The 12,195-nt window shown below is 42.5% G+C and overlaps 2 protein-coding genes across 4 annotated transcripts in view; both read right to left on the bottom strand.

The window, feature by feature from the left end:
• Positions 1–259: 259 nt before the first annotated feature.
• Positions 260–2,533, bottom strand: LOC125288910 (haptoglobin-like). Its single transcript, XM_048235617.1, has 3 exons — positions 2,516–2,533; positions 2,203–2,448; positions 260–1,355 (listed from the first exon to the last, which is right to left on the bottom strand). The coding sequence occupies exons 1-3, from the start codon at positions 2,531–2,533 to the stop codon at positions 798–800; spliced, it is 822 nt and encodes a 273-aa protein (XP_048091574.1). The 3' UTR covers positions 260–797.
• A 3,650-nt stretch (positions 2,534–6,183) lies between these two features.
• Positions 6,184–12,195, bottom strand: part of glt8d2 (glycosyltransferase 8 domain containing 2) — a 14,504-nt gene continuing 8,492 nt past the window's right edge. The window contains exons 2-9 of one of the 3 annotated variants that reach the window (XM_048234483.1): positions 11,445–11,537; positions 9,607–9,805; positions 9,113–9,230; positions 8,304–8,388; positions 7,644–7,756; positions 7,215–7,393; positions 6,900–7,012; positions 6,184–6,680 (exon numbers count right to left, since the gene is read on the bottom strand). In XM_048234483.1, coding sequence (XP_048090440.1) covers positions 6,514–6,680; positions 6,900–7,012; positions 7,215–7,393; positions 7,644–7,756; positions 8,304–8,388; positions 9,113–9,230; positions 9,607–9,805; positions 11,445–11,520 — 1,050 coding nt within the window. In that variant the 5' untranslated portion in view covers positions 11,521–11,537 and the 3' untranslated portion in view covers positions 6,184–6,513. Of the gene's footprint in view, positions 6,681–6,899; positions 7,013–7,214; positions 7,394–7,643; positions 7,757–8,303; positions 8,389–9,112; positions 9,231–9,606; positions 9,806–11,444; positions 11,814–12,195 lie in introns of those variants that run through there. The other 2 variants (XM_048234481.1, XM_048234482.1) reach the window with 2 other exon arrangements.

The raw sequence follows: 12,195 nt of genomic DNA, 5'->3' as shown, positions 1-12,195 counted from the left end.
TAAAGCATGAGTTGTGTTTACAGTTCCGCAAAAAGAGTGCTGTGCAGTGAATTGTGCCTACAGTTGTGCAAAGTGTGTGTTACAAAATTTGCAAACTGAGTGCAAAGCAGTGTTTGTGCTTTTAGTTTTGCAAACTGAGTGAGTGGTTTTACTATAAGTATTAATAGTTTTAGAAATTGTGCTATAAGAATCACGGTTGTGTTTAAGCATTCAGAAAAAAAACTAACACACTAAGAAGTGACCCACTCTTTACAAAGTGTTTGGAATGAGTTGTGATTTATTATAAATTATTGAGTTGCCCCTCAACAAATGCAGAAACTACAAAGACCAGGGTTCCCACGGGTCATGGAATTTCTGGAATATCGTGGAATTTTGGAAAGTCTATTCCAGACATGGAAAGTCAGGGAATTTTATCATTTTTGGGGCAAAGTCATGGAATATCAGGGAATTTTGTTGTAGCAGTTTAAAATGTACTTGCCAGAATGCATTAATACAAATATTTCCACGCAGAACTTTGTTTGTGCGGGTAATTTGCTTTACTGCTTGCTTGAGTAGCCCAACTTTGTTTAATCAATGCCCATTTATTCATCTCTCACTCTAAAAAGTAAAATATTCTTGAACGCTATACGTTAGTAAATAGTATAAGTCATGGAAATTATTTTTTTTTTGTCAGGGAAAAGTCACGGAATTTTACATTTGACTTAGAGTGGGAACCCTGAAAGGCAGAGAAGACACAAACAAAGAAAAACAAAAAACAGTTCAACAACGAAACAGGAAACAAAACTCCTCAAAACAGGCTAAATCTTCCCAGAATACATATCGGCCACAAGTGATTCTCTTTGGGCTGAGACCACCTCGTCTCCCCTCATGACGTCACGTATCCACGGCAGGTAGGTGGAGACCCTGGTGTGAACCGCATACTTCTTAAACGCGCACACGTTGTCAAAAGAGACGATCCCTGCAGCGTAAACTCTTCTTGTTTTGGGGTTCTGGAACACGAGGGTGTTCCCCGCATCCATGAAGCACACGTTGATAAGGAACTCACTGGCACCGGTGCAGAACATATTGGCATTTACGATGGGACCTTTACTGGACTGGTACTCAGCGCGGCACACTTCATGGGACACCACGGGCAGCTTGAGGTACTTGACCGCACCAGGCTGGTAATGGATGATGCCCATGTCCCATGCCCCAAAGATGGCCTCCTCTCCAACCCTCTCCTCCTGCTCCTGCCCTTGCTCTGGGAGAGGGATGGGCATCAAGGTCTGGTTAAAACTCAGGGGCTCCTTCAGCTTGATCAGTGCAAGGTCATTTTCCCAGTCTGAGGCGTTTTGGAACTCCGGGTGCAAGAACACCTGTTTGAAATAAGAACAAATCAATATTCGTGCTGTCGTGGTGCACACCAAGTCATGTGTTCAAGCTGATATGTTGGAGAGAAGTAGCCTAAAAATCTAGATGCACCCTAGCGGTTACATTACATTTGCTGCCAGGGCTAGTCTAGCAACTCTCCGTTGGCTTGTGAGCTGGAAAAATTAAACTTCTATCAGGCCAATCAAATCGTTTATAGAGATGTTAGGCGGGCTTAACATAATGATTGATGGCAGAGTTGGAACGGTTTGGCGTGAATTCCCTGCTACTTGAAAACAAAGAAGATGGATGTTGCTGTTGGCGAACAGCGTGACACGAGTTAAGCTTTTTTTAAGTTGGCAAAAATTTGAACTAGCCAACTAGCTCCGCTGGTGGGAAAACGTATGGGACTCAGCGCTGTCCTATTGCGTGCAGAGGGAATTTGAAAGACAACCGATTATCCCGCCCCTCGGACTGCACTGTGAACGGTGAGTGCTCAGACCCTACATGGCTCGTCAGGCTAGGAGAGAAGCAGATCAGATGTGAATGTTTGACTTTTTTAAAATACATGCATTTTTACATTTTATTTCTTTTACCTTTTTTTTTTTTTTTTATCTTTTAGCTGACCCACCACTGTTTGTGCTTAGAATCTTTCTCATGGTATGAAGTTTGCAAATAGATCTGGCATATAGCAAGCTTTAGTTAGACTTCAGACTTTGCTCTTTGCTCAGCAGCTGTTCAATGCCAATGGCACTGCTGAGACAAGGACAGCCACTAGAGTGCATCTGACCGCACCAGATGAGGGCCAGATCTGATCCTGAGTCAGCCACTATCCAGAGAGCGCTTTGGCCTCACCTGCTCAACAGCGGCCTCTTTGGAGGCATCGACGTCCTCAGGTTTAGCAACGCCCAGGTAGACTTTTGGCACAAGAGGCTGCTGTCCACACGTGTCTTTGTGGCTCTTCTTCAGGAAGAGGTTCCTGCCAGATGTCAGCACCCAACGGTCAGAGAGTATTGCGCCGCCACCGTGCCCTCCGTAGAACCCCCCCTCGTTCAGGTACACCATCGCCTGCCAGGGCACAGTCCTGGATGCACCCTTGGGCTTGGGTGGTGGGGGGGGGGGGGGGCCCCTGGGGCACTGCACAGAAGAGATTTCAAATTGAACTTACCTTTATGCTTTTATGCATTACATACTGGGCTGTGCTGCTGTGACAACTTTTTTTTACTTAATACTTAAGTGTTTAAGTATTAACCGGAGTCAGATTCCTTGTTTGTTTATGCAAACCTGGCCAATAAAGCAGGGGCCTGTTGCACAAAAGCAGAATTAAGACATCCGGGATAAGTTACTGAGCTGCGCTCAATGAATCCAAAACAAGAGCGTACAGGCTTAATTGGTTGCACAACGAGCAAGCCATGATGAGCAGACACGGATCCATCAAGCCAGGTGAAACCTATCCTGGATAAGTGCGCGCTCACGGCTCCCTCAAATAGACCCCGCCACCGATCACAGATTCACTGATTCACCATGGCAACTAGAGCGGCTTCATTGCTTCTTCTACGGTGTGAAGTAGGTAGCGATAGCCTTTTCACAACAGCAACAAACTGCAACACCTCTGTTTAGGAGAATATTGCAACTAGTGCCGCGACCACCACGCGTGAAATGGTTAGGCACTCCCGTGACGTCACATTGTCGCATGACAGGTCAGGAATGGCGAGTATGTAAAAGTTATTTAATGATCACAAATGTTTAAATAATGACAGTGGGTCTAGGTATATGTGATAACAATGTGTAGTGGGCAGTGGAAAAATTATTGGTTTCCGTTTGTGGTGACTGCTGACTGAGTTAAGGGATGAGATTAAATAGATCCTGGAATTTAGCCTGGTCTGGAGCAGGCTAGCTCCACAGAATAAATCACCATGGTAACTTATACCATAACATATCCTGCTGCCCCCTATCCCGCTTTTGTGCAACTGGATCACGGATAAATTGAGCCAGGATAACCAAGATATCCCAGCTTAATCCCTTATCCTAGTTTTGTGCAATGGGCCCCTGATTGCTGATTCTGATAAATATCTTTTGTCTAGAAGAGGTGACTGTTTCTGGATCAGCATAAGTAGCAGCACTACATTAGGCCTATGTGAATAACAATATGAGCCAACATTTAGTGTCATGCATTTTACCTGGCCCATGCGCTTTGAGTGCTACCGCTGTGCTGTCATCTGGTAGACAGGTCACAAAGGCTAAAACAGCTGCCACAGAGAGCCTATATGGCAGGAGAAAGATCACATGATCAAGATAATTACAGAAGCATCCTAATGGAGAAAGATCACATGATCAGCATAATTACAGAAGCATCCTAATGGAGAAAGATCACATGATCAAGATAATTACAGAAGCATCCTAATGGAGAAATATTACATGATTAAGATAATTACAGAAGCATCCTAATGGAGAGGAATGGACACAGTTTGTTACTACATCCTGATTCATCAGCAGCTCATGTTGATTGAGGTCATTCATTTACACACAGTAGATAAATCACATATTCTTTATGTCTTGTGAATTGGTTTGAAGTTTCTGTAGAAATTAGCAAAAAAAGAGATTAGCTAAGTTACAGTAGTATTCCAAGTTACAGTATTCCACTGTGCAAAGGAAAGAAGAGATAATGGCCATACCACATAGTCTTGACCAGCTTACTGAGGTCCAGGTTTCTTCAGAGACGTTGGTCAGGCACCTGTAAGTGGTTGCTGTTGACGACAGCCCTTTATATCACCCAGTGTTGCCTCACTTGCCTGACAGCAAAGGCAAATAGGCTGTGAGGAAATCCCTGTGTTTTGTCATACAGGACATTCTGCAAGCCCGGGTCAGTTCTTCAGCTTCAGTGCGGTCTGCTCCAGTGAGAGTAACGGAGGAGATGTTTTAAATACACTGAGTGGTTAACTTTCAATTAAGGAGGAAGTTTTACATCTGTTCTCAAAGTCTGCAAACATTTATTTTGGCAACTTCCTCTAGGCTGCTCTGTTAGAACATCCTAGTAGAATGGGCCTGCCAAAGTATATCAAATCTTTACACTTTTATATGTTTGTCCTCTTCTTTCAAATGTTTTATGGGGTGAGACATTTTAAGTAAACAGAAGTCATGAGATTGTCCAAGATTACTAAAAGCACACAGTTCAACTGCAAATTCATCTGCAAATTCCTGTCAGTGACTTCCTACTATGTTTGCTCTTTGTTACTTTGTTTACAAATCACATCAGACTGAGCAGCTCTCTAAACAGCACATTTGATTGGACCTGAATTTCATGAAATATAAACACTGAGTCAAAAAATAGTACAACATTCTAAGGTTGTTCTACTAATGTTTTGTTATAAAATTAGGGTTTCACAGACCTTAGAGAATGATTCACATAATTATATTTCAGGTAGACCCACAGAAAGGTGAAAAATAATGATAAATTGAGATGCAGCTTGAACAAAAGGCAATGTAATGGGTTGTAGATAAAGAGTCATGGCATACCAGCAGTCACATTACAGTACATGATCCACACTGATATCTATCTATCTACAGTATCTATCTATTTATCTATCTATCTAGATTCAGGGCAACATCCAAGCCTGCGGTATTGCACTAAACACTAATATTTAAACAGCTGAAGAGGTTTTAAGGAAAAATAACAAAGGAGTGTTAGACGGACACCTTTGTTTAACGTCTTACAACTGAGTCATAACAGAACCTGCGGTCAGAGATCCATTCTTCTGTAGCCCTGTACAATATATGTAGTTTGTCAATAGTGTCTTTTAGATGCTTGGCATCTTCATTCTACATGCCACATTCAATGCTAGCAGTTTAAACCAGTGTGATTTCAGCAGTTTAAACCAGTGTGATTTCCTTTGAGGCAAAGATGTAGTACTTGATTCTAAGTAAGCACGGTTTTGATAAAATGCAGCAAATTGCTTCTCACAGTCATCAAGAATTCCGTTGTGTGTGCATTCACAAGAACCCGGCTGTTTTACAGTTTTTCTCAGTCGCTTTGGTGCTTTTCTCAGATCAGAATGAACATTCTCATGACTATTAGTTCAACCTCCACAACATGTAGTCATTTGTGCACATCATAGTAGCAATTTCTCCTTCCTCTGAACAAATTCCAAATGCTTTTGAACATGTATCAGTTGCTTTGTCATGTCAGTCAAAATAAACTACACTTATGGATGCTGAATAGTCGTTCCCAATAAAACTAATAGTCTTCATTTCATTGCTTGAGTCATTCCATACAAAATTGGTGAACTAGTTATCAAATTCTGTCACAATGCTGTAGAATTGCAAAGAGCATATACAGTAAAACTGTGAAATGTACATATTCAGTGTCTTGTACTCACTTACTCCCCTAACTACAGCAATTTCTAACTTTACTGTAGTTTTCAAATGGCTGTACAAGTACTGTATAGTGCTGTCTTGAGCATGTTCAGGTAGTGTCACCGAGTTCTGACCTTTTTTTGCATGGGAACACTGAGAGCATAAACTGTCGTAATGAAAACATGACAAAGCCATTTAGCTATCTTGCTCATAAACGATGGTGTCAAGACTTCTCATTTTGATGACACTGGCAGTTTCATTGACATAAATACTTGCTTTTGAGGAATGGACTATCCATTTTGAGCAAGTGACGTGCTTTTGCAGGTTATCCACTACGTTTTGCAGTTTGCACTAATTGTTTTGAGAAATGCACTAACTGCTGTGCAAATGTTAATAGTGATGTGAGAAAAGCACCAAAATGACTGAGAAAAACTGTAATTTGATTGGCTCTTGAGATCAAACATCAATAACCTTTTACCAGAATCAAAGACTGTCCCTTTAATGTCTCTCTAATGCATTTTATAGAGCCACCACATATTACTTGTGCTCAGACCATTAAGCACACAAACTCTCACTGATTTCAGTGGTTTTACCAACCAGTGACAGCAGTGTGTGTGTGTGTGTGAGTGTGTGTGTCTGTTTGATTAGTTGATTAATTGTGTTTGTATGTGTGAGTGTGTGTACATTTTGTGTGTGTGTGTGTGTGTGTGTCTATTTATTTATCTCAATGAACAAACAATTCACAGTTAGATCCAATCTCAGTGATGCTGAAAATTATTGGGAACAGATTGCTAAGGAGGCCAGGGCGCCCCCTTATGGCCGCATGAGGGAGAAGCGCCCTGATGGGTCGGGGATGAACCACTTCTCCCAGCGCTCCATGTGCACGCAGGGGAAGTCCCAGGGCTTGAAGCGGCCGTTCCAGTGAAGCAGCTGCGCCTTCTGCAGGAAGGACTCAGCATAGCGGGCATCTGGACTCCAGCCTATGACCAAGAACAACGCTAACATGTTACGGACTAAAACAGTCAATAACAATAAACACACACAGGGACATTTCCCCCTGATTTAACTATACAGCAGTATTGTTCACAAGATGACAGACAACAACTTCAGCAAACTCATTTTTGATAGCACCATAGAGTCAAATAGTTCTTGCGATATAAACGCAGAGATAGCTGGTGTCGCTATAGCCTGAGACTCACCCAGGTGTCTTACGTGCCACAGTGGGTCAATGGTTGTGTATTTGTCATTGAACACGATCAGCATTGGGGGGGTTGCCACACCCCCGGCCATTGCGCTGCTGTAAAGGTTATCCCTGTTGAAGAGAGAGAGTGAGTTTTGAAAAGAATAACTGCATATATGCAGACAGCATATCACACTTGATATAGCAATGTTTAACCAATCATAACAGACAAACATTAGCACAGTCCATATGTATGAAATTCCATATCATTTTGAGCCTGTGGGCTGTTTTATTTTCTAGCCATTTGCTCACACTAGTGTTCCTAACATCTCACCTGAAGTTCTCCATCAGCCACTTCTCCAGCTGTTTGGTGATCTTCTGCCGTTTCCACTCGCCGATGTCAGCCACAAATACACCTGGATTGAACGAGCACTTGGTGGGGTTGATGCCCAGGTCCCGCACTTCCTGTTTCCTGTAATCCAGGAAGCCCATGTAGGTTGTCTGGGAGATGGGCTCAGAGGAAATCAAAGCTTTGATTTAAAATGTGAACACAAACATAATGGAAATAGTTCTGCGAGAACACTGTTCAAAAAGCCCAGCATACGTTCTGAGCCTTCAAGTACACATTCCAATGAAAACCTTCTTCTCCATTTAGACAGTTAGATGTTTAGCCAGTTATGCAGAAAATACCCCTTTCATACAGTATGTTTCACTTCCAGTCGGCCCATGACTCCAATCTGCCCTCTAGTGGTCAGTAGCTCACCTGCATTCCAACGCTGCGCACCATCTCATGAGAGGAAGGGAGGTCACAGTCTGAGGCGAATGCTGCGGCGTGTCCCGACTGGAGCTTGATCTGGTACAGGCCCTTGATGTCACCTGTCACATGTGGAGCAACGAGGGAGGAAAGGCTCAGGAAATCAAAAGAGTCTTATAATAATTATGATGCTGCCATCATGCATCTGATTTCATTAATAAAGAGTCTTATAATAATTATGCTGCTGCCATCATGCATCTGATTTCATTAAAGAGTCTTATAATAATTATGCTGCTGCCATCATGCATCTGATTTCATTAAAGAGTCTTATAATAATTATGCTGCTGCCATCATGCATCTGACTCACTGCGCCGGGATTAGTGTGTGCTTCACCTCACTGTGTGTTCACTGTGTGCTGTTTGTGTTTCACTAATTCACGGATTGGGATAAATGCAGAGACCAAATTTCCCTCACGGGATCAAAATAGTATATATACTTATACTTATACTTATTATACTTATACTTATATTATATTTTTATTTCTGTTTCTGTTTGATCTAGGGCTTTCCTATAGACATGTCTTGATTACAACACCACTGCTCATTGTGTGTTAAGATGAATATGCAATGTTCTGATTACTGGCTAAACGCAGGGACAGACAATAATAACCTTGCACAATTATATCGTCGTCCAGGTAGATGAGCTTCTTCTGGTTGATGGCCAGCAAGGGGAGGTAGAAACGCACAAAGTTGAGCTGCAGCAGGAAAGAAAGACAGCAAAAGTCATCGGAACTTCAAAACAACTTCAAAATAACTGTAAATTACACTGGAAATTGTACAAATGTGTTTGGGTCAATCTGGAGAGAGAAATAACCTACAGGTGTGTGTGTGTGTGTGAATCTGGAGAGAGAGAGATAACCTACAGGTGTGTGTGTGTGTGTGTGTGTGTGTGTGTGTGTGTGTGTATGTGTGTATGTGTGTTTGTGTGTGTGTGTGTGTGTGTGTGTGTGTGTGTGTGTGTGTTTGTTGTGTGTGTGTGTGTGTGTGTGTGTGTGTGTGTGTGAATCTGGAGAGAGAGAAATAACCTACAGGTGTGTGTGTGTGTGTAAATCTGGAGAGAGAGAGATAACCTACAGGTGTGTGTGTGTGTGTGTGTGTGTGTGTATCTGGAGAGAGAGATAACCTACAGGTGTGTGTGTGTGTGTGTGTGTGTATCTGGAGAGAGAGATAACCTACAGGTGTGTGTGTGTGTGTGTGTGTGTGTGTGTGTGTGTGTGTGTGGAGAGAGAGAGACAACCTACAGGTGTGTGTGTGTGTGTGTGTATCTGGAGAGAGAGAGATAACCTACAGGTGTGTGTGTGTGTGTATCTGGAGAGAGAGAGATAACCTACAGGTGTGTGTGTGTGTGTATCTGGAGAGAGAGAGATAACCTACAGGTGTGTGTGTGTGTGTGTATATATATGTGTGTGTATAACCTACAGGGCGAAGCAGGTCAGGCCGGGACGACTCCGGTTTGACTTTGCCCTTCAACACCATGGGGTTAAACTCCAGAATCTTATACTTGATCTTCTTCAGTTGGGTGTTCTCTATGTACTGTCTGTTAGAAAGAATAAGGGTGTAAATCTGTCCATTCCAGTTCCTGTAAATTAAGTGAAGTTACAGGCAACAACTGTGTTCAATGTAAAGCAATGCGTGACCAATTACGAGAATATGGCAAAAAGTGTATTTGATTAGATTCAAACTGTGCCTTTACAATACCTGTAAAAAAATTGTGCAATCATACCTTTAAAATATCAAGATTAATACTATTAATAGATATTAAGAGTATAAATGGAATACATTTTTAAGTATGAGGTGTGAAGCAAATATTTTAGAGCGCTACATGCTACAGCGCTACATGCTACAGTGCTACATGCTACAGCGCTGCATGCTAAGGTCTTTGGCGTTAAGTGTCGCTGTGAGAGATGACCTACTTGACGCGCTTGATGGAATCCCGCAAGGTGATTATGTAGAAAAACACACTGGCTTCCGTGTTGCTTTGCACACTGTTGATGGTTGCCATGGCACCCCCGAGACGCTCTTCACTCGCACAGATCACCACAGGAATGGAACTCCGTTCTTCCGAGTCCAGTTCCTGTTCCGGGGAACTCTTTGGATGCTCTTTCTTTGAGCCTGTGGGAACCCAAATAAACACCAGGGGGCGCTTAACAGTGCAACTCCAAATCCTCACCCATCTTGACCTATAGGGAGGTCCCTGACAGTGTGTGTGTGTGTGTGTTTGTGTGTGTGTGTGTGTGAGTGCCACTCCAAATCCTGACCCATCTTGACCTGTAGGTAGGTTCCTGACAGACAGTCCTCCATATGTGGTGGGTTATACAGAAATGCAGAGTAGAGGAATACATGAACACACCAACAAAGCTGACAACCAGAGCATTATTTTACAAATTGGCTGTTCTATACAATAACATTGTTAATACATTGTTATTGAAGGTTTGCATATGTTTTTGAGTATATTAGTATATGTATGTATGTGTATATAGACACAGTACTGACATCTGCTAGTGGGTCTGAAATTCTATATGTATTAATATATGTAGCGATGAGTGGCAGCGTGCATATATGCACATTCATGATCCATCTGTGCGTCTATATGGGCAGTTGCAGTGTGTGTGTGTGTGTGTGTATGTGTATGTGTATGTGTGTGTGTGTGTGTGTGTGTGTGTGTGTGTGTGTGTGTGTGTGTGTGTGTGTGTGTGTGTGTGTGTGTGTGTGTGTGTATGTGTGTGTGTGTGTGTGTGTGTGTGTGTGTGTGTGTGGCTGTATGTGTGTGTGTGTGTGTGTATGTATGTGTATGTGTGTGTGTGTGTCTGGATGTATGTGTGTGTGTGTGTATGTATGTGTGTGTGTGTGTGTGTGAGAGTGTGTGTGTGTGTGTGTGTGGATGTATGTATGTGTGTGTGTGGATGTATATGTGTGTGTGTGAGTGTGTGTGTGTCAGTGTTGTGCGTGAACGAGTTCAAAAGAACGCATTCATTGAACACGCTCATTTTTTCGTGAACATTGAACTGAACATAACACATTTTTAATAAAGAACTTGAACGCGAATTAGTTCACATTATGTGTCATGAACGGCAGACATCACTGTAAATGAACGTTGGAATTTGTTTTCCATTGAAAACTGAGTGACATCTGTTTTCTTTTTTGAAACGCAAAGCGAGAGAAAAGTTCCTCCCTCCTGTATTCTCGCTGGTGCCGCTTAAATCATGTATCACCAGACAGAAATGGTTTTGACATTGTGTGCGCAATGCATTGTGTCCGGCTGAGAATAGTTGAATAGCATACTGGCTTCCACACAACGTTACCCGTGATGAATTGCAGCAGAGTGGGGTAGGCATAGCAACGCCGCGTAGCAGGCAACGACGAGAGCGCCGAGGGCTGGATTTCATTGCACTAAGTATAGAAATGGTCTAGCTTGTCTGTACTGCTGCAAGTTTCATCACCTGGTAAGAAACCCATAATTGCAGTATCATGAGCAAATGTCTAATGAGCAGCTTCAAAGAACGTGATTTCTAGCTCGTAGTGTGAAAAAAAGTATTTATTTAAATATCTCACGAAAAAAGTAAAATGAACTGAATTTTGAACTAGTTCAGAATTAAAATTGTGAACTTTGAACGTGAACTGTTCACTTTGAGCATGTATGAACTGAACTTGAACTAGTTCAGAAAAGCTGTGAACTGTGAACACTGGTGTGTGTGTGTGGATATATGTGTGTGTGTGTGGATGTGTGAGTGTGTGTGTGTGTGTGTGTTACCTGAGTATCTGCGGGGCACGGGTGGCCTCATCAGCCGGTTGTACAGGAGCAGCAGCACCATCAGAACCAGCAGCATCAGGAGGAAGCGATTTACTGCAACACACAGTACAGGGGGAACCATCACAACACGCCACCCAGCCCCACAGCAGCATCAGGAGGAAGCGATTTACTGCAACACACAGTACAGGGGGAACCATCACAACACGCCACCCAGCCCCACAGCAGCATCAGGAGGAAGCGATTTACTGCAACACACAGTACAGGGGGAACCATCACAACACGCCACCCAGCCCCACAGCAGCATCAGGAGGAAGCGATTTACTGCAACACACAGTACAGGGGGAACCATCACAACACGCCACCCAGCCCCACAGCAGCATCAGGAGGAAGCGATTTACTGCAACACACAGTACAGGGGGAACCATCACAACACGCCATCACAGCTAGTGTTCATTTTGTCACCTATTTTTAATTTAGTCTTAGTCTTAGTCTTGTGACAAAATGTCCTTTTTTAGTCTTTTGTCATATTTAGTCATTCAAATATCATTTTTGTTAGTCAAGTTTTAGTCGACTAAAAGTCTCATCATTTTAGTCTAGTTTTAGTCAAAAGAAAACTAAAGGTATCTTAGTCTTAGTCAGTTTTAGTCAAAACATTTTAGTCTTCTTTTTTTATAACAAATTATTATCTGATTACCATTTGAGTCAAATAGTGTTTTACACATCTCAATTTTCCAACAATTTTCCAACAATA

The sequence above is a fragment of the Alosa alosa genome, chromosome 23 (genome assembly GCF_017589495.1).
Source record: "Alosa alosa isolate M-15738 ecotype Scorff River chromosome 23, AALO_Geno_1.1, whole genome shotgun sequence".
In the NCBI taxonomy this organism is placed as follows: Eukaryota; Metazoa; Chordata; class Actinopteri; order Clupeiformes; family Clupeidae; genus Alosa; species Alosa alosa.
This window is presented reverse-complemented; position numbering and strand designations above follow the sequence as displayed.